This window comes from Pristis pectinata, chromosome 23, assembly GCF_009764475.1.
Source record: "Pristis pectinata isolate sPriPec2 chromosome 23, sPriPec2.1.pri, whole genome shotgun sequence".
NCBI lineage: Eukaryota > Metazoa > Chordata > Chondrichthyes > Rhinopristiformes > Pristidae > Pristis > Pristis pectinata.
The window spans coordinates 18,729,580-18,750,790 of record NC_067427.1 but is presented as its reverse complement, the minus strand read 5'-3'; the positions used below and the strand labels follow the sequence as shown (position 1 = coordinate 18,750,790).

The 21,211-nt window shown below is 47.2% G+C and overlaps 1 protein-coding gene across 1 annotated transcript in view; it reads left to right on the top strand.

Moving 5' to 3' along the window:
• Nucleotides 1-21,211, top strand: part of LOC127582231 (neurogenic locus notch homolog protein 1-like) — an 81,962-nt gene that overhangs the window by 5,287 nt on the left and 55,464 nt on the right. Inside the window, exon 2 of the mRNA XM_052037367.1 lies at nucleotides 1,489-1,570. Within this exon, the coding sequence (XP_051893327.1) occupies nucleotides 1,489-1,570 (82 nt within the window). The remainder of the gene's footprint in view (nucleotides 1-1,488; nucleotides 1,571-21,211) is intronic.

Sequence of the window (21,211 nt, the reverse complement as noted above, 5' to 3'; positions counted from 1 at the left end):
TGACCTTCATGACCATCAGCAGGTCACCCCTCAGCCTTCTCGTTTATCTTGTGTGGGGGGTGGGGGGTGAATCCCCCCAGTAATGGGAGTGCAACCGGAGAGATTCCACCTCAGTTCCCATTGGATTCACTGGCAGCGTTTGTGGGAGGGTAAAACTGCCAGGAGGAATCTCTCCGGTTGCACTCTCATTACTGAGGGGATTCACCGCCACCCCCCCCCCCCCCCCCCACCCAAGATAAATGAGGGGTGACCTGTTGGTGGTCACGAGGGTGAAGTGGGCAGCACAATGGAGGGTTCAATCCTGACCCCGGGTGCTGTGTGAACTTTGCACTGGCAGCGTTTGCGGGAGGGTGATTCCGCAAGGTGCAACAGTGTGAGCGAGGGGCGGCGGATACCCTCCCTGGAGTGAGGGGCTCTGTGTTGCTGCCTCGCCGGGGACCTGTCTCTACTTCAAGTGCCCAGAATCTGTGCAGTTGACACACGCCGGCGCGGGGTTAGTTCTGCGCTGTGATTGGTGATGCTGAGAGCAAGCAGCCAGAGGAGGACCTGTGCCAAGACCTCAGAGAGCCGAAGGCCGCTGAGCAGCAGCGGAGAGTGTGTGGCAATGAGCGACCCTGATTGCTCGCTCCCTCTCTCACTCGCTCTCTGTCCGCGCCTTTGTTCCGCACACAGAGCCCTGCTCCACAGCTGTTGCCTGTTCCCACGCACAGGGCACAGACTGTGTTACTGAACTCCCAGCTCTTCAAGGGCTGTACCGAGTACTTCACACACAGCCCGCCCAGCACAGGCGCCTGCACGCACAGACTGCTGAGTCTCCGGCAGATTCAGCAATCGCCAGGGACACCCCACTTGCGGCGGAATGGACAATCGGACACTCTAAAACTTCAAACAATAACTAGAGTGATTTTACCCCACTCCTCCCCTCACACATTCCCCTCCTTTAACCCCAGCTCAAACTATCCACTAACTCAGTGTGTGTGGAACCCGTCCCCCAGTGAGGGTCAGTGTGTGGGACCCGTACTCCAGTGAGAGTCAGTGTGTGTGGGACCCGTACTCCAGTGAGAGTCAGTGTGTGTGGGACCCGTCCCCCAGTGAGGGTCAGTGTGTGTGGGACCCGTCCCCCGCTGAGGGTCAGTGTGTGTGGAACCCGTACTCCAGTGAGAGTCAGTGTGTGTGGGACCCGTGCCCCACTGAGGTTCAGTGTATCTTTGAAATATTTATTTACATGTGACATTCTTCAATTGAAATAAAAGTTGATATTTACCCAGATCTCAGACCAATAAAATAAGTCACTTTGATGTACCATCACTATAATTAGCTGAGGTTTTAATTTTGTTTCAATGCTTCAGACAGGTGTTTTTGAACACTGGTGTCAGTTGCACAATAAGTAGCTGGCAACTAATCAGATGGACAGTCTATCAGGCAGGAACATTGGTTAGACTGGGAAGCCATTACTTATAAACTGCTAATTCTTTCTCTCTCCCTCAGGTTTGAGTTGCTTCATCCAGTCAGAATACTGCGCTAATGGCGGAAGATGTAGCCGGAATCCTAATGGTACTGAGGTTTGTCTGTGAGTATCATTGCACTATTTCTTTAATGATTCTGTGTTGATTGACTCTTACCTGGTAGCATCTGATTTTCCATCCTTCCTCCTGTCTCGTGTTCAATGCTCTTCTCCCCTCTTCTTTGCAGCCCTTTCTGACCTTCCTCTGCATGCTTCACCTCTCCCTCCCTTCCCAGCCTTCATCCCCTCCCTTTCTTATCCCTCCTCCATCCCCGTTCCTTTTCTCCAGGAGAAATGTGAGGGGAAAGGTGACCTCTCGCCTCCATCTGCCTTGCTTCCATATATAGACTGACAGAACTGTTATTTTGCTGTTGCCATTTAATAACGTAAATCTGGGTGAAATAGTTCCTTATTATCTTAGTCCTGAGTAGCTGACCCTGTATTTTGAAATCGACCCCAGGTTCTAAGCACTCCAGCCATGGGAAACGTCATCCCTGTATCCCCATGTCAAGCCCTGTGGGAATTTGGTATTTCAATGAGATAATTTCTCATTCTTCTAAATTCCAGAGGACCAAGGCTAATTTGCTTAATCCCTCCTCCTAGGACAATTCACCCAATCCAGGTTGGTAGGTTGTAATGCTGGTACACAGTTTTGGGTGGATGGTGTGCAGTGTTGGTCAGTTGTAATGTTGGGTGGCAGGTTGCATCTTTAAGTGGGTGTCATGTTGCATGGGTGGGTGCAGTGTTGGCTTAGTTGTGCTGCTGGTTAGGTGCATTGCTGGGTAGGAGGGGAGATTCCGCAAGGTGCAACAATATGAGCGGGGGCGGCGGATACCCTCGCTGGAGTGTTGGGTGGCCTCTGGTGTTTGGTGGGTGGGTCATGTAGGTGAGAGGAGCCTGCCTTCCCTTCCAATGGATAGGTTTTCCTGTAAATTATTAGGATCACTCAGATTAATTCCTAACTTTGTGAGATCCATGTGATGGGGTGGGTGGGAAGGAGGATCTTTCTGAAAAAAAGAAAAAAACAATATGTTTCTATAGCAACTTTTCTGACTTCAGGATTTCCAAAACCGTTTAGATCTATGGGAATAAGTTTGAAGTATCGTTTCTGTTTTTTCGAAAAGGAATCATACCAGGCAGTTATCGTACAGCAAGCCTTTTGTTTGGTGATGTTGATTGAGGGATAAATATTGGTTAGAACACAGGTGACAACTGCCCTTCAAATAGAGCTGTGGGATCATTTACAACCACTTGCAAGAGCTGATGGGGTCTTAGTTTAATATCTCATCTGCAAGACATCACCTCTGATAGTGTAGCACTGGCACCAGTAACATCAGCATAGATTAGGTTAGTGTTGGGTTATGGGCACCACTAGTGAAGCTTATCCTTGAGTGTCCTTAGAAGGTGGTAATGGACTACCTCCTCGAACTGTTGGCAGCAAGTTTGATGCAACAAGAGGACACTTCAGAAGAGAGTTAGTCTCCTTGATTTGGGACTAAAGTTACATACTGGGGTAGATTTTCTTATGACAATCCAAAAGCTTTCTTTTCCTGGTTACTGATCCAAACTGTCCTTGCTGGGATTTGAACTCCTTGTATAAGTTATGTTTAATTTATGATTTTCTTGTGAATGTTGTGTATCTGATGCTATGCGCCTGTGATGCTACTGCAAGTAAGTTTTTCATTGCACCTGTGGATACATGTACTTGTGCATATGACAATAAAACCCAATTTTGACTGTTCTCTGAGTTATTAGTCCGGTAAAAGAGGCACTATTCCACTGATCCTATGTTAAGGCAAATCCCAAAGAATCTCTTGGGCTGCATTGCCAACACTAGGAATGTCCAAGTTAGGAGGCTAGGAGGTGATCAGATGGAGTTCTTCCAAATTTTTGATAGAAAGGACATAGAAGAGATGTTTCGACTTGTGGTCAGAGTCCAAGAATAGTGGTCATAAATAGAAGACAGTCATAAACGTAAACAATAAAAAATCAGGATAAACATCTTTATCTAGAGAGTAGTGAGAATTGGGATAACAGGAGAAGGGAATATACTGTTAGGTTAAGGAGAATAGACTGACATGTGACACGTGCGGAGTATAAACACCAGCAAAGGCCACTTAGACTTTATGACCTGTTGCTATGCTACAACTTATGTGATTGTGGGTAAAATTAAAAACTGTGGATGTTCCCTTGAAATAGAAGGAAGGAGCTCAGGGGAGGGGAAAAGGTGGGGGTGATGAAGAGAGTAACGGGTGTGGAACACTGGGCCTCAAAGTCAAATTCATAAGATGATAAAAGAAAACACCACTTGTGGATCTACAAACATTTTGATTCCATCCCCCCCGAGGCAGGTTGTGCCATCTGTTGACTGTGTGGATTGCGCATTGTGCTACTCCAAGTTCCACGTCCAGCCTCCACACACACCCTCCTCCCCTCCCTCCCTCGTACACCAAACTCAGGGCCCATAAGCAATTACCAGACAAAGGGCCCAAGCGCTTCTTTCAATGACTGAAAGCCAAGCCACGCCACTCTGCTGAAATTGCCCCGACGCTTCAATCTCTAAATCTGTTTTCTTTCCTTTCTTTCACTGGCTGACAGCTGGAGTTCGGTCGGACTTTGAGGCCTATTGTTAGGCCTCAGATTAATACTGTGTGACTAATCACCGCGTCTGAGGCCTACAGAGCACGTCTCACTTGCTTTAACTGTGCTTCCCTAGGTTACAATACAAGCGCAGATGGACGCACATTCTAATTAGATTCCTCCATTTTCTCTCTCCACCTCGCCCCCCCCCGAAAAAAAGTAGGAGGGCGGGGATACTATTTGTGATAGAAAGAAAAGCTTCCTTAACATAGAAGGAGAAAACAAATGTTTCATACGATTCCAGCTCTAGACATCCTGAGATTTGGTTTAACAGCAAGCCGGATTATGCAGTGAAGCACCTTGGCAAGTGGCCCCTTGCTTCAATCTGTCTCACTGGGACCCACAATGTACTCATTGTGCATAACCCAGGCTTGGGCCCAACCCCATGCAGACTCTGTTCCCAATTAGAAAGTGTGATGAAATAGCTATGGAGAAAGACAGGGTGTTGGTAAAGATAGTAATAGTAACAAAGAACATTTTATCTGTCATTCTCTCTCTCTCCATCTCTTTTACATTCTGTTTCCCTTCTTCACCATCTCATTTTATCTATGGGCCTCTTTGTTTCTCCCATTCTCTGTTTCTCTGTCTTAGTCCTTTTCTTCCTTTCCACTCTCTACTATTACATCACTATGTATTAGACCATGTGTCTGTCTTTTTCCCTTGTTCTCTTTTGCTGTACTCAGTCTCTATCTTTTTTGTTGTATGCTCTCTCTTCCTTTTTTCTCTATCTATCCCCACTATCAGGAAAAGGAAAGATTTGGAAATTGAATCACACACAGCCTAGCTGGAAGAGAGATGGAAACTAGTTTAAGCAGTAATGTGTTTTCCAGACCTAAGGTGGGGGCTCTTTGTATGTTGTTTCCCTCCCTCCCTCTCCCCCCTTCTCTCTCTCCCTCTCCCCCCACTTTTACATCAACTCTCACTCACTAATTTACTTTCTTTCTTGTCCTCTCTGTCACTCTCATTCACACTCATTTTTTCTGTCATTCCCCCACTCTCATACACATTCAGGAATTCAGGATCACTCTCTCTTTCTCATACACCATCTCACTCACATTCTCTCTCTCTCTCCTTCACTCTCACATTCTCTCTCTCTCCCTCTCTCTCTCTCTCTCTCACACAACACACACACACACACACACACACACACACACACACACATGCATACACAATATTTTTATTTGGTAGAGCATTAAGAGAAATTGCCCACCCATGCACACACCCAGGTGCAATATTAGCCCACAGGTCCACAGGATGAAGGGTGGGGGCCAAGCTGCCCATTACTAATTGGCATTCCTACACCTTTCACCAATTTGTCTGTCCTGTGCCACTTCACAGCCAATGACTGACTTCACTCAAAACAATGGCTTGTTCATGATATCACTATTCTTTTGAGGCCAGTGGTTCCTGTGACGTAACATGAGGCTGTGGAGGAGCCAGGGTATTTGGTGTTCCCTGACGGAGGCGCTGTCAGTGTGCAAGCTACCGAATGTGCAGTTCTTGCACCTTAACAATCTCAAGGGAGCTGTTACACAGCTCGATCACTTTCAGACCACTGAACAGGAGAGATTTAAATTTGCTTTAACCACAGACAAGAGAGAGGGAGATGGAGGAAAGGATAGAACATAGAACAGTACAGCACAGTACAGGTCCTTCGGCCCACTATGTTGTGCCGACCTATATAAACCTTATCCACATTCAATCTATCCCCCTCTCTCCTTCAGCTCCCATAACTCTCTATTTTTCTTTCATCCATGTGCCTAAGAGACTCTTACATGTCCTTATCGTATCGGCCCCTACCACCACCTCTGGCAGTGAATTCCAGGTACCCACCACTCTCTGTGTAAAAAAAACCTACCTCTGACCTCTCCCCTGAACTTTCCTCCATGCAGCATAAACAGGTGACCTCTAGTATCCAGTGTGACCTCCTCTACATTGGTGAGACCAAATGCAGACTATGTGACCATTTCACAGAACACCTGCGCTCTGTCCGTAACCGCGATCTGCATCTCCCCATTGCCAGTCACTTCAACTCCCCCTCCCACACTATCACTGATAGGTCAGTCCTCGGCCTCCTCCACTGCCAGGAGAATTCCAAATGCAAACTGGAGGAACAGCACCTCATTTTCCGTCTTGGAACCTTGCAGCCTAACAGCATGAATATTGAATTCTCCCACTTTAGGTAATCCCCACCCCACCTTCCCTACTTCCCTTTCCTAACCCTTTTTTTCCTCTCTTCTTACCTTTGACCCATCCCCTTGTGGATCTGCTCTCCCCTCCCCCATACCTACCTATCGCTATCTCTTACCTGCATCTACCTATCACCTCCCTGTGCCCACCCCGCCTCCCCTCTTTTGTCCACCTATCACTGCTGTGCTTTTCCCTCCTACATACAGTATAGGGCTTCCCCTTTTCCTATCTTCAGTTCTGAAGAAGGGTCCTGACCCGAAACGTTGACTGCCTACTTTTCTCCATGGATGCTGCCTGGCCTGCTGAGTTCCTCCATCATCATCGTTTTTTTGACCTCTAATACTGGCCATTACTGCCCCAGGGAAAAGGTGCTGGCTGTCCACTCTGTCTGTGCCTCTCATAATCTTATACACCTCTATCAAGTCACCTCTTATCCTCCATCCCTCCAAGAGAAAAACCCTAGCTCACTCAACCTCCCCTCATAAGACATGTTCTCTAATCCAGGCAGCAGAGGAGATTTGGAGAGGATGCAGAGGAGATTTCTCTCCAAAGCTTCCACATCCTTCCTATAATGTGGCAACCAGAACTGAACACAATATTCCAACGTTGAGGCTATTCAGCCTCTCAAGCCCATTCTGCCATTTAATTAGACTGGGGTTAATCCATATTTTAAAGCCAATTATGATCACACCCCTCCCCACTGTGCAATTTAATTCTGTAATCTTTAATGCCCCACATGGAACAAAAAAACAATTTAAATTTGAGTCAGCCATGATCTCATTGAATGCCACAACAGGCCTGAAGGACTGTCTGGTCTCCTTCCCCTGGGCCTATGCCCCAGTGACAACAACAAGAACTTGAATTTTTTATAGCAGCTTTAACATGGTAAAAGATCCCAGAGTTCTTCAGAGAGGCAGAAGTTGGGTGACCAGCAGATTGCGGAATGGGTGACTAAACGGGGGCTTCAAAGAGAGAGATTTTTGCTCAAGAAACCAAAAGAGTTGGAGATTCAGAGAAGTTTAGGCAAGGAATTCCAGAACTAAGGTCCTCCCAGCTGAATGAGTCATTAACCTTTGGGATTTTAAAGAGGCACTGAGGACCGAAGGCTAGAGTCGGTTACAGATGTGGGAAGGGACGAGCCATGGAGAGACTTGAGAATCTTGAAGGCAAGGCATTTGCAAAGGCAAAGGTTACAAGTTCATCCTGTTGTGTTCAGCACCAGTCTCCAGGGAGCAAAATCTCAGACTAGCTTTTAATTTAAAGTAGCAAGATAAAGTGAAAGGGCAAGTGAGGGGCAGAGAAAGTGAGAGGGATATCTAGAAAGAGAAACAGAGAGATGGTCAGAGAGAAGGAGAGATGGACTGAGAGAGAGATATGGAGAGACACTCACACGTAATGAGAAAAGGAAAGAGAGAGATGGACAGACATATTTAGATAGATGGACAGTGTGAGAGGGTGACAAAGAGAGATGAACAGTGAAAGAGCGGAAAAGGGAGAAATAGAGTGAGGGAAAGCGATTAGTAAGAGAGTAGGACAGGAGACAGATAAAGAGTGAGAAGGAGAAAGAGAGATGGACAGAGTGCGGGAAAGAGATTGAAAGCAGACAAATGGAAAGAGATAGACAGAGTGGGGAAGAGAGAGCACAACAAACAAAGAGGAACTGAGTGAGTTTTCTGTGGCTTCTGTTGCTTTCTTTTACCACTTTAGCATGTGTAGCTGAGCACTACTGACCACATCACAGGCTCTGCTTTGCAACAGCTAATCACCTGAGCCTCTAAACATGTTCTGGGCTGAACCAGGCAGAGATCTGATTCAAGGCACTGCACTTTAGGATTTAAAGGCCTTGTAGATATGCAGAGGAGGTTTACATGGGGGATGTTTACCAGAACGTTGCCAGGATTGAGGCACTCTCAAGAAACTTTTCCCCTCCGAGCAAAAGAAGGTTAAGGAGAAAAGTTTTTTTGGCCTTAGAGTGAAGGGGGAGAAAGTGTTTCCAGGAGCCTAAGGGTCTATAGCGAGAGGACAGGGAGGGTCAATCCAGATTAAAAGCTGTCAGCTCTCTAAAGAGCAACATGGACCCACAGCTTTCTGTCACAGGTCTGAGGGTGCTGCTACCCATGAACCATGCTTGACCTTGGTAGGAGTTGCAGGATACCAATTGGGGCAAGGATGTGGCCAGTTGTAGAGTCTGACTGCTCACCCAATGGTGTTCAGCACAGACCAGAAATCAGACTTTGGACCTCAGACCTTTCTCATGCTTCACTGAGCCATTGTGAGTGAGGAGTGAAGCCAGCAGTTATGGTCTTGTTTACATTTCATATGAAAGTGAAAGTGATTCGAGTGTCAGTGTTTGATGTGTGAATTGTAGGTGAGAGGCCCATGCAATATTTAATCCTGGGACAGAAGTCAATTATTCCCTTCACCCCAATCTGTGTAGAACATTAACCAGAAGTTAATGGAGTGGGAAGGTATGAGCAGTGAATGGAAACTCTGTTTTGCTTCTCTTGTCCAATCTCAGAGGCAACAGCAGGGATTTGAACAGGACCTCCTTTTGGCTGTGAGAATTTTTACTTGTCCATTGAACTCATTAGACCCACACTAAACACTCCTCCTCATTGCAATCTATTCCTTTCTCTCTCTTGTGCCTATCTAGTTCTACCTTTAATACATCGCTACCACCCACCTTAACCCTTCAATGTGGTTATGAGTTCCTCATTCTTGCCACCACCTTGGGGAAGAAAATTCTCCAAAGGGCATGGGTTCAGTCATAACTGCCCCACAAGAAGATACACCTTCTCCATATCCATGCTGTCAGCCTTACCTTTTCCAGTGTAAAGAGCTGCAGCTTGTTCAGTCTGTCACCTCCTTCCTCAGGGACTCCACTCCTGGCACCTGTGTGCCCAGTTGTGTGAATGCAGGAGCTAAATTGTGCTCTAAAAATCCAAATTGTTTATTCATCAATCTTTGGCATTAGGCTGCAGTGAAACACTTTGCAATCCAAGAGTGAAGCAATCCTGAGTCCTCTTGGTCTGTTGATTTTTTAAAATTAAGGTGCTAAACTGTTTCTTTGGAAACTGAGGAAGTGAACAAAAAGTTCTCAAGGAAGGAGACAACAGTGACAGAGCAGAGTTATACTGCCGGGAGTGAACAGTCTGACAGGGTCATATCTCACTATTCCATCAAAATGCGGGTTACTTGAAAGAGTTTTGTTTTGATGCAAATTTGATAGCTCTTCTACAAATTGATCCTCACCAGTTGGGTGTGCATTCCTGAGCAATTGTACCTACCCCAGGGCTGCCAGGTCAGTTACACAAGGAGCATTACTCTTTACTAGCTTCGCCATTCTACACTGTTCTCAGTGAGGACAAAAGCATGAAGTACAGTTGAATAGTCTGCTGCTAAGCTGGAGTTGCAAAAAAAGAAAGACCTGCATTTACATTGTACTTTTCACAACTTCAGGATGTTCTAAAATACTTCATAAGCCTTTGATCTTATGTACAGTATAGTCATACCCAATAAAACATTTTTAAAAGATTGTCACGGTCCAAGATCCACGGTATTATATAAGCCTAGAAATTGGATCTGTGGCACCCATTTTTAGATACTAGTCATAAATTGACCAGGCATACATATCCTTGGCAACCCTTCTAAGTGAGGCATTGCAGACTCTGCAGCAGTGCCAGCAGCTGCCTCACCAATGCCACTTATCTCTGTATAACAAAGGATATGATTTGCCCTAAACAAGGATGCAATTGGACAACGCAAGTATCTTGATAATCATTTGCAACAAAACATCAAATAATAAATTAAAAATCATTACATTTGTTTCTCAACCTTCACACTCTAGTGCCTTTTCCTTTTGACCATATAGGTGAGTTTTGATGACCTAGCATTATGTCATAGTGCTCCCTGCAATGCTGCTGGGCACTACTCCCATTCCCTTTGAATCAGCACAGACGTCCTTGATGGCCCATGAGAACATTTGCTATTGTTGAGCTGGCCTCAGAATGCTGCCTATAGTGAATTGAAGGAGCATTCTGGGACGGGTGTCTGTAAGGCCGAGGTGAACCTGCAGCCTAAGGCTATAGTGAGAGGTGACATGATGCCCCTGTGAGGGGTTAGATCAATGGCCTGAACCTGCACACAAGGTGGCTTGGTAGACAATGGTCCAACAATTTGTTGGTAGTCAGACCACACTGCCATTGTTTCAGAGCTGAGCCCACAGCCATACCCTGAAACACTGCTGTTCTCCCTCAGAGTTAACTTGCTGAACACTCTGTGTGTGCTGGTGGTGAAGAGAGGTGTGCGAGTGGTAGGGAGTGCAGGTCTCTGCTTCTGCAGAAGAAAGATGATTTCCCACATGTCATATCTCTACTGCTGTGGATCTCTCTGCTCATGCAGGAGAGCGGTTTACTGAAGTGCAGCATCTTTCTGTTTGTGCAGAATGACTAACAACTCACATGTGGCCTTCCCTCTACTCATGGTGAAATGTCAGCTGCTCCTGGGCTCCATCCCAGTGTCCACGGAGAGCAGCACTGCCATTGGCATCTCTCAGCTGAATGAGGATATCAACCTGCTCTTTTGTTCCTCAAGGGCTTCAGGCCACTCCTGTGTGGTGAGAGCTGACCTCATGGTGCAACACATAGAAGCAGCAGGAATTAGTGTGTGCCTCCACGGCATTTGTCTCCTGAACAAGTGGATGCTGTGTAACAGGATTGTCACCACTGCTCAGCAAAGAACTGTGCGTTACCTCCAGGGCTGAGGTCATGTAAAACAGAGGTGCATAGAAACTTATTTAAACAGATGGTGTTAAATCTCTAGAATTCTCTACCCTGGAGGGCTGTGGAGGTCAGATCTTTAGAAGTGTTTAAGATGCAGGTAGATACATTTTTGAAGGATTGGGGAATTGAGGGCTCTGGGGAACTAGCAGAAATGAGAGGTTGAGGCCAGCGGAGATCAGCCATGATCACGTTGAATGACGGGGAAGGCCTGAGGGGCTGAGTAGCCTAATGCTGTTCCTTTTTTGTTGCGTTCTTGTGACATGGCAAATTTCCTGCAAAAGCTTAGAGAAGGATGTCTCCCTGCTCCTTGTCATCTTCAGTAATCACAATGAAACATAGTTAGTGAGCATACCTGGAAGTCTCTGCTCATGAGGTGGTTTCAGCATTGCTGGCCCTGTGTCCATGACGAGAGGATTGGTGACCTACAGTCTTGTGAGCTGCTGAACTCACGAGGCCACCATCCCTCCCTTGTGTGGGTGGCTTCGCTTCTCTTCTGTTCCTTGCTGTCTTGCCCTAAATTATGAATAACATTGACTTTTTATTATCTAAAATATAATGGCTTGATCTGTCTGTGTGTGTATGGCTGTGTGTGTCTCTTGTATGTGTGTCTCCATGTTTTTGTGTGTGTGTTTGCATGTGTGTGTGTGTATATATGTGTATACGTTTGCATGTATGTGTATGTGTCTGTGTGTTTGTATATGTGTCTGTCTGTTCGCACACAGACAGGATTTTCAGTGATGTGCAACTCAGCTTGACACAGATCACCACCTGAGCCACCTCCTGCCAGGCTTTTCTCACGCTGGTGGATCTCCTGCCATCCGCTCTGCCCCATTCCCAAACCCCCAGCTTCCCGAAGCACATGAGAGCTCCTCCTGACATACATTTCAACAGTCAGGACTTCTCAGTCCCTCTCAGTCACTCTCAGTCCAGTTTTGGAACGCTCTCTATGTCCCTACAGACTGTCTCTTCTCCAAGGTAGTAACACTGTCTATCTTCTCCAAGGTAGTCACACTGTCTGGCTGTCCTGTGGAGCACACCTTTAAGGACTAATGCTGTGTGGCTGCCATGTGCAGAGTATCTTTAAAGGATGATTTGTGTTGTTGCCATACAGAAAGTGCCTTTAAGGGTTCAAGCAGTGTGGCTGCCATGTGAAGGATCCCTTTAAGGACTGAAGCCCTTCTCAGACTGTTATGCAGCAAATTGGTGGCAGTGACCTTCAGCTGAATGTGAAGCTTTACATGATTTTTGGCTAATTTCACAGTTTTTTTGCAGGGGACCTGAGTGGACAATAGTGGCAAACTCATAAGTTGTTTAGTGCACCAAAATAGGTGAAACTGTTTCTAAATTGTAACATTTAGAGTAAAATCTAAAAATATGTTAGTAGGTATGTGTAGAAAATTAGACCCAGTGACATATAGTGTATCATAATTAAACATGATGTGTGATGCTATCCTGGAGTTTTACCCACTAATATCATCACATACCCAGAAGTGAGATAAACTGCCACTTAGCTTCAAAGTCATTCTGGAACTGTTTTTCAACCGTTCTAGGCTGAAATAAAGGTAAAAGTGACAAACAAGATCTCTGAGTTAGTTTCAGAAATGGTGGGTGATCAGAGAGTGTGGATGGGGTGCGCGGGTGGGGGATGCAAAGCACTGGCTTCGAGATGACTTATTACTAATCTCACTGCTGCTGATAAACATTTTGTTTGCTGCTGTCCCAGGACATCCCATCAATCAGCGACTGGAGACAATGTGGTGGCTAATTGTGTAAAGCAAAATCCCATGAACAGTAATGTGACCAGACAATATAAACTTACTGATGTTGGTTGTAGTTCTAAACATTTGCCAAGATGTAGGAGAGAACTACTTGTCTCTTTTCTGATCTTCAGTCATGGGATTTTAAAACGACCTGAGGCTCCTTCTGACAGTGCAGCACTCCCTCAGTACTGCCCCTCTGACAGTGCAGCACTCCCTCGATACTGCCCCTCTGACAGTGCAGCACTCCCTCGGCACTGCCCCTCTGACAGTGCAGCACTCCCTCGGTACTGCCCCTCTGACAGTGCAGCACTCCCTCGGTACTGCCCCTCTGACAGTGCAGCACTCCCTCAGCACTGCCCCTCTGACAGTGCAGCACTCCCTCAGTACTGCCCCCTCTGACAGTGCAGCACTCCCTCAGTACTGCCCCTCTGACAGTGCAGCACTCCCTCAGTACTGCCCCTCTGACAGTGCAGCACTCCCTCAGTACTGCCCCTCTGACAGTGCAGCACTGCCCCTCTGACAGTGCAGCACTCCCTCAGTACTGCCCCTCTGACGCTGCAGCACTCCCTCAGTACTGCCCCTCTGACAGTGCAGCACTCCCTCGATACTGCCCCTCTGACAGGGCAGCACTCCCTCGATACTGCCCCTCTGACAGTGCAGCACTCCCTCGATACTGCCCCTCTGACAGTGCAGCACTCCCTCCGTACTGCCCCTCTGACAGGGCAGCACTCCCTCGGTACTGCCCCTCTGACAGTGCAGCACTCCCTCGGTACTGCCCCTCTGACAGTGCAGCACTCCCTCAGTACTGCCCCTCTGACAGTGCAGCACTCCCTCAGTACTGCCCCTCTGACAGGGCAGCACTCCCTCAATACTGCACTGGGAGGGTCAGCATACATTATGTGTTTAAGTGCAGGAAAGGGACTTACAGTCATACACGGAGTGTCCAGTGGTAGAGATCAGGGCTGGGATTGCTTCCCACACGTTTGCCTTTCCTGAACCTTGTTCCCTCTGCCAGACCCCACAACAGAACAACTGATATATTTGGGTGGGGGATGTGCAGTGTTGAGTACATGTGGTTATACAAGTCTGACTGGGGCCTGAAACAGGAACAATAAATGTTGAGCAGCCACAGAGGAAGTTGGCTGATTGAAAAACAGACACCACTGTTTTTTTGTTATTTCTCTATTTACATCTGCTGGAAATATCGCTGGTCCTTCTGAGTGAGTGTGAGTGCCCAGGGAACCCATTCTCCAGTGAGGGTCAATGTCTGTGGAACCCATCTCCCAGTGAGGATCAGTGTGTGTGGGACCCGTCCCCCAGTGAGGGTCAGTGTGTGTGGAACCCGTCCCCCAGTGAGGATCAGTGTGTGTGGGACCCGTCCCCCAGTGAGGGTCAGTGTGTGTGGGCCCTGACCCCCAGTGAGAGTCAGTGTGTGTGTGACCCGTCCCCCAGTGAGGGTCAGTGTGTGTGTGACCCATCCCCCAGTGAGGGTCAGTGTGTGTGGGCCCTGACCCCCAGTGAGAGTCAGTGTGTGTGGGACCCATCCCCCAGTGAGGGTCAGGGTGTGTGAGACACGTCCCCCAGTGAGGGTCAGTGTGTGTGGAACCCATCCCCCAGTGAGGGTCAGGAATAACAGTGGGAGATTGGTGTCCACTGTGCTGTCTTGCTATGCTGTCCAGTGGCTTTGAATGCCCAATCATGGGATCATTACTTCTGATTTAACTTGCCTTCCTGTGCCCTCTCTCTGGACTCTGAGCCCCAGTCTGGAATAAGGGAACTTGCCAACCTCCATCCTTCTCTTCCCTTTTTTATTCAAGAGTTGTTTTTGCTATTGTGATTCTCGTTTCTTGCCGATGTGTCTGTATCATTGTTGGTTCCTTCTTGCCTTGCTCGAAAGTCACACAGTCCCTGGAAGTGAGATGTGCACAGAGATTCTGTCTTCGACTCCAAGGATGCGGTATGTTTCAAGTCTGTCGTGAATAGGAGAGAGGAGAGTGAGGGATAGGCTCTGTTTTCTCTGCTTACCTCTATGACCGAGGCAGCTCTTTGAAGTGTGTGCAGAAAGCACCCTCCACAAAGACCCATCAAACACTCCTGGGGCAAGTACAATACAGATTAGATACAGATATAAAATCTCCTCTACACTGTCCTGTCAAACACTCCCAGGATATGTACAAAACAAATTAGATAGAGAGTAGAACTACCTTTACAGTATCCTGTTAAGCACTCCCAGGATTGGTATGACACAGGTTAGGTCCAGAGTCAACTTCCCTCCACATGTCCTGTAAACACTCCCAGGATAAGACACTATGGGTTGGATGCAGAGGAAAGCTCTCTCTGCCTTGTCCCACCAACTGCTCCTTGGGCAGGTCGAGGATGGATTAGATACAATATGAAGCTCCCTTGACAAATGTTCTCAGGTCAGAAAAATATACTATAATTTATTTTTCTCCCGGTCTTGAAGCTGAAAGATATTGAACAACATTTAGTCATGGGCTGATAAGTCGTATTTAACATTCACAACACACATGTATCAAGCAATGACCATCTTCAGCAGAAATAAGTCTAAATATCTGCCAGTGACATTGCATGCCATTACCACTATTGAAACCCACACTGTCCAGAGCAGGTCAGGGCCTAGAGATTTTGAAGCAAGTGACTCACTTCTATGTATCCCAAAGCCTTTCCACCATGGGTGAGACACAAGTCAGGAACATGATTGAACATTCTCTAGTTGTTAGCATGAGAGCAATTTGATCAACACACAGGGAACCTGACACTATTCAGTACAAAACAACCTGCTTGACTTCCCCCCTTCCACCACCCTAATCCTTCACTTCCTTCAACACCAGTACGTTGTGGCTACACTGTGTAACATGTACACGAAGCACAGCAACAGCTCATCAGTGATACCTGACAGTACCTCTCAAACCCCCTCTACAACCAAGAAGGACAAGGCAAGCAGGTGCAGGGGAACACCACCACCTTTAAATTCCCTTGCAAGGCACACACCATCTTGACTTGCAAATATATCTTCATTTTGCCAAATCCTGGGACTCTTGACCTAATCACATTGTGAAAGGATCTTTACAATGGCATTTATGGATAGGCAATAATCATTAACCTTGCCAATGATGCCTACATATACAAATAAATTAAAAGGCACAGATATGCTTCTACAGCGTCCCTTCAAGTATATAAAAGTAGATAGCGTGGGTTAGACCTTGTCAAGCTTCCCCTATCAGATGCTCCCAGGGTAGGATGAATATGGTGCAAAGATCTCTCAGGATCTTCCAGGATAGGAATGGCATGGGTTGGATTTGGTGAAAATGTCTCCCTCTCTGGTCCCGTTGAGTGCTCCCAGGGCAGTTATAGCATGGGTTGGATAGTGCAAAGTTCTGGGTTGGGAAAGAGACAGAAGCTAAAATGGAATATCTGAATTCTGCATACATCCTCCAGGCTAAGTCAGTTTGTTCACCCCTCCCTTCAGTAAGATATCCTCAGTCTCATGGCCATAAGTTTTTCGACTCTGCTTTGTCTTCTGACAGTGACTCTCTGCAGAAGGAGAGAGAGTGTGGGAGTGAGCTGGGATTGCTGCTGTTCCTTCTGCTCTATGTTAGATCTGGACAGCAGACCCCGTGGAAAGATTATCCATTCAAAATTAGAAGCTTTTGGGCTCTTCTAGCATGCTTCTCGATCCAAAGCTGCAGGATGGCGACATGTATTCTCACAATTGTTTTCACCTAGAGGTTGATGGAGGTCTGGAACTCATTACCCACTAGTGTGGTAGAGGTAGAAACCCCCATCATATCTAAAACATACTTGAAGAATTGTAGCCTTCAGGAAATGGACCTTGTGCTGGAAGATGAATTGGTAAAAAATTGGTAAATTTGTTTATTATTGTCACATTTACTGAGGTACAGTGAAAAACTTTGTTTTGCATGCCATCCATACAAGATCATTTCATCACATCAGTACATTGAGTGTTACAGTCACAGGGAAAGTGCAGTGCAGGCAGACAATAAGGTGCAAGGCCATGACAAGGTAGATTGTGAGGTCAAGAGTCCATCTAATCATATAAGGGGACTGTTCAATAGTCTTATAACAGCGGGATAGAAGCTGTCCTTGAGCCTGGTGGTATATGCTTTCAGGCTTTTGTATCTTCTGCCCAATGGGAGGGAGGAGAAGAGAGAATGCCCAGAGTGAGCGAGGTCTTTGATTATGTTGGCTGCTTTACTGAGGGTAAATAGTAGGTGGGATTAGGTTGTGTAGCTCTCTTTAGACCAGCAAGGACACGATGGGCCAAATGGCCTCAAATTTTTCTCTGATTTATGGTCAGTTCGTTTTATGGTGTAAGGTCATTGGTCCCATTGCACTGAGCTTGGATCAGGGAGATAGTGGTAACAGTGACATGAATTATCTGTGTGAAGTTGGTGATCACGATGATGAAATGAGTGTGGAAGCCAGAAAGGGAGAGGGCAGCATTCATTTTAAAAGGGGAACATGGGAGGATAACCAGTGCAACCAAAGGCGAGACCAGGCCTGGCCCGGCGATTACCAGAATGCCAGGCTTCAGGCCTTGCTGGCCCTGTGTCTGGGAGCAGGTGTTTCACATCACCTGCCGCCTGGCTGCCTCTACTGAGGCTTTCGTTCCCCATTAACCTTCAGGAATCTGAAACTTTTCCACCTGATTAAGCTTCCATGGCAATGAACACAGCTTCATTGACACAGACTAACTCAGAGAGTGAGCACAAAGGGGAGGTGGGGGAGGGGAGATACTGCTGGCTACTTGTGTAAACAACATTGAAGGAGGCCAGTGATCAATTTTGAAACACCGGGGAGTCTTAAGTGAGATTTGGAAGGAAGTATATCAGGGGTGGCGGTACAGGGATAGAGTTGTGTCAAATTATCAACCCCTGAAAGGCCATCACAAAGTTCTGAATTAAGTTCATGTCCTGGGAACCTAAATCTGAATTGCTAAGAGTTCTGCTTCACTGCCACTTGTGTGACAGTAAGGAATCTGAGAGTGGGAGAAGGGAGAGAGACAGGAGATGGGGAAGGAGTGAGTGTGGGGGTGGAGGGGAGGGGGGTGAGAGAGGATTGGTCAGGAGTAAGAGAGAGGGAGAGAAGGATCAAAGAGGAGAGGGAAAGAGAGGGGAAGGGTGGGGCAAAGGTGAGAGTGGAGAGGGAGAGAGACAGGAGAGTAGGGGGCGGAGGGAAGGGAGCAGAGAGGGAGAAAAGCGAACGGGGAAAGCAAATGAAAGGGGGAGGGAGTGTGTGAGAGAGGTCGGGAGTGACAGCGGGGATGGAGGAATGGAGAGAGGGAAAAGTAAATAATTTACGTATCTGAAGATATTCATCGGCACGATACGACCTCCTTCTTGTGACTAGGAGGCTCGCATTCCACTTCTGCGATGGTCATGTGTGGCAGATGGTAGTCGGCACAATCTGGGAGGAGGAGAAATCGAGTGTCAAGCTTAACATTCAGAGCAGGATCAAAGGTCGCAGAGCCATCTGTCCCAGACACTGCTGTCTGCATTTTGTTTTCGTTTCTTTTTAATTTGCTGAATGTAAGACCACTTGTGGAGTGAGTTTCCTCTGAATCACCAACCTGAGCCTACTTCAGAAATGCGCTGTGACATTCCAGCAACAACAACATCCTCCAACACTGGAGCAGGAGCTCCACAACCATCCTCACAGGCCTGCAGCTGAACTGTGCCTGGGGCTGCGCCTGAGGATGGGACTGGGGCTGTGAGCAATTTTGGGCCCCGTTTCCAAGGAAACACGTGTTAGCCCTGAAGAGGCTCCAGAGGATGTTCCCAAGAATGATCTCAGTTAAACTTACTGAAATTTGAAAGGCCTAGATACAGTGGATGTGGAGAGGATGTTCCCATCAGTAGAAGAGTCTAGGATCCAAGGGCACTGCCTCAGAATAAAGGGACGTCCCTTTAGAACTGAGATGAGGAGGAATTTCTTCAGCCAGAGGGTGGTGAATCTGTGGAATTTGTTGCCACAGAGGGCTGTGGAGGCCAAGTCATTGGGTGTATTTAGGTCAGAAATTGATAGGTTCTTGATTTGTAAGGGGGTTAAGGGTTAAGGGGGTTAAGGGTTATGGGGAGAAGGTGGGAGAATGGGGTTAAGAAAAAAATCAGCCATGATTGAATGGCGGAGCAGTTGCGATGGGCTGAATGGCCTAATTCTGTTCCTGTATCTTACGATCTTATGGCTGGAGCAGGGCCTGTACCTGACCCAGTTCTGCAGCTGAGACTGTGGCTGGGTTTGGATCTAGGGCTGGAGTTGGGACTCAGGCTAATGCTGGATCTGAGTCTGGGGCTGTGACAGGTGCAGGACCTCTGGCTAGGACTGGGGCTTTGCTAGGCCCTTGAACTAGAGCTCTTCATTCTGGAGGCCAGGCCCCCTGCATCTGGACAGGACAAAGAGAAAACCAGCCCTGTGTGACAGGAAGAAAAATAATCATTCCAATGTGTATTTTCACTGTTGACCTGAAGGTTTTCAGAATTGACGTTCTCTGGAGGATAGTGGGGAATCACAGGCAATGCCAGAAATAGGTGTAATTTAAATACTGCTGCTTAATATCTTGAATGATGCTTTCTTCCCTGTCTCCTCCTCTAATGGAACTGACTGTCATTAAGTATGGGTCCCACACACACTGACCCTCACTGGGGGACGGGTTCCACACACACTGACCCTCACTGGGGGACGGGTTCCACACACGTTGACCCTCACTGGGGGACGGGTTCCACACACGTTGACCCTCACTGGGGGACGGGTTCCACACACGTTGACCCTCACGGGGGGACGGGTTCCACACACACTGACCCTCACCGGGGGACGGGTTCCACTCACGTTGACCCTCACCGGGGGACGGGTTCCACACACACTGACCCTCACCGGGGGATGGGTCCCACACACACTGACCCTCACTAAGGGGCGGGTCCGACACACACTGACCCTCACTGAGGGGCAGGTCCCATACACACTGACATACTGACACTTGGTGGGATTCAGGTTCCATAGACAATCACCCTCATTGGGAAGAGAGAGCATTCTCTTTGTACCTTTGGAAGGTATATGGTCTTGCCTGAACTCATCAGCTGCTGAAGCTCTAATGCAGGTCCTTGTCACATTAAGGCTTCACTCTGCCAACACATTCCTGATGAGCTAACATCATTAAATTCCCTATAACTGTGAAATTATCCAAATCTCGTAAGGCACTAAGTCCTGTTCACCTGACACCTCTGTGTTAACTGACCTTCACTAGATCTTATTTTAGCAACATGTCACTGTTAAAATTTCATTCCATATTTTCATCTCTCCAGAGCTTCGACCTTTGCAATTCCTGTAATCGCCTGCAGTTTTTTAAGCTTTTGCAGTTCTGGCTTCGTGTGCTCACCCCTGCCACTCAATTTTAATCACTCCACCACCGTTGGTGGTGCCTTCAGCTGGCAAAACCATAAATGCTGGAATTCCCTCCCTAATCCCCACTTGTCTCTTTTTCTTCCATTCATGCACTCCTTAAAACTTACTTGTTTCTTACTACTTTCGTTATCTGTACTTTTGTGTCATTATGTGGCTCAGCCTTGGTTTGTTAGCAATTCTCTAAAGTGCTTTACGATGTTTTTGCTTTGTGAAAGGTGCTTATAAGGAGGTTGATGGTGTTATTTGGGGGAATGAACCTTATTGTAGTCACAGATTGAAAATAAGTGGGATTGAATGTTTGCGCTAAGGTATGGGTTCCAGAGCCCACTTTTGTTCCATCGTCTGTAGCTGTTGCCTGGGCTAATTTGGAGAGTGTCATCAGGCTCTTTAACATATCTTTGTCAATTTATTGAGTGAATGTGAAATTTTGTTGGCTGTGTGTGCTCTGGGTATTTTTAACTGCTTGCATGTGTCCGTGAGGTGGGAAATCCTAGGGTGTGAAAGGGACAGAATGTTTACCTTTTGCACCTGGGGTTTGGCACTGAGGACCTTCCAGGATCAATCAGAGCTTGGCGGGGCAAGGAACATGCCAGGAGCCTGTGGGTTGAGGCTTCAGGTTAGGCAGAGAGTTTACAGTCAGGACTGAGTGCAGTTTGGCACCTTGTTAATCATATTTCTGTAACAGATTACTTGGCTGCACAAGCAGTATACGGCATGCAGCCCAGTCCTCTCTCCTGCATCCTGTCCTCTAGACCGTACCGTGGAGCACAGTCAGGACGTAGGCCCCTGCTCGGGCCTGGCACTTCCTCAGAGCCTGGGGGACACAAGGCCACCATGGTCAGATGAGCAGGAAACTCCGATGCATTCGCAGCCAACTCTGAACATTCCCCTTTTCT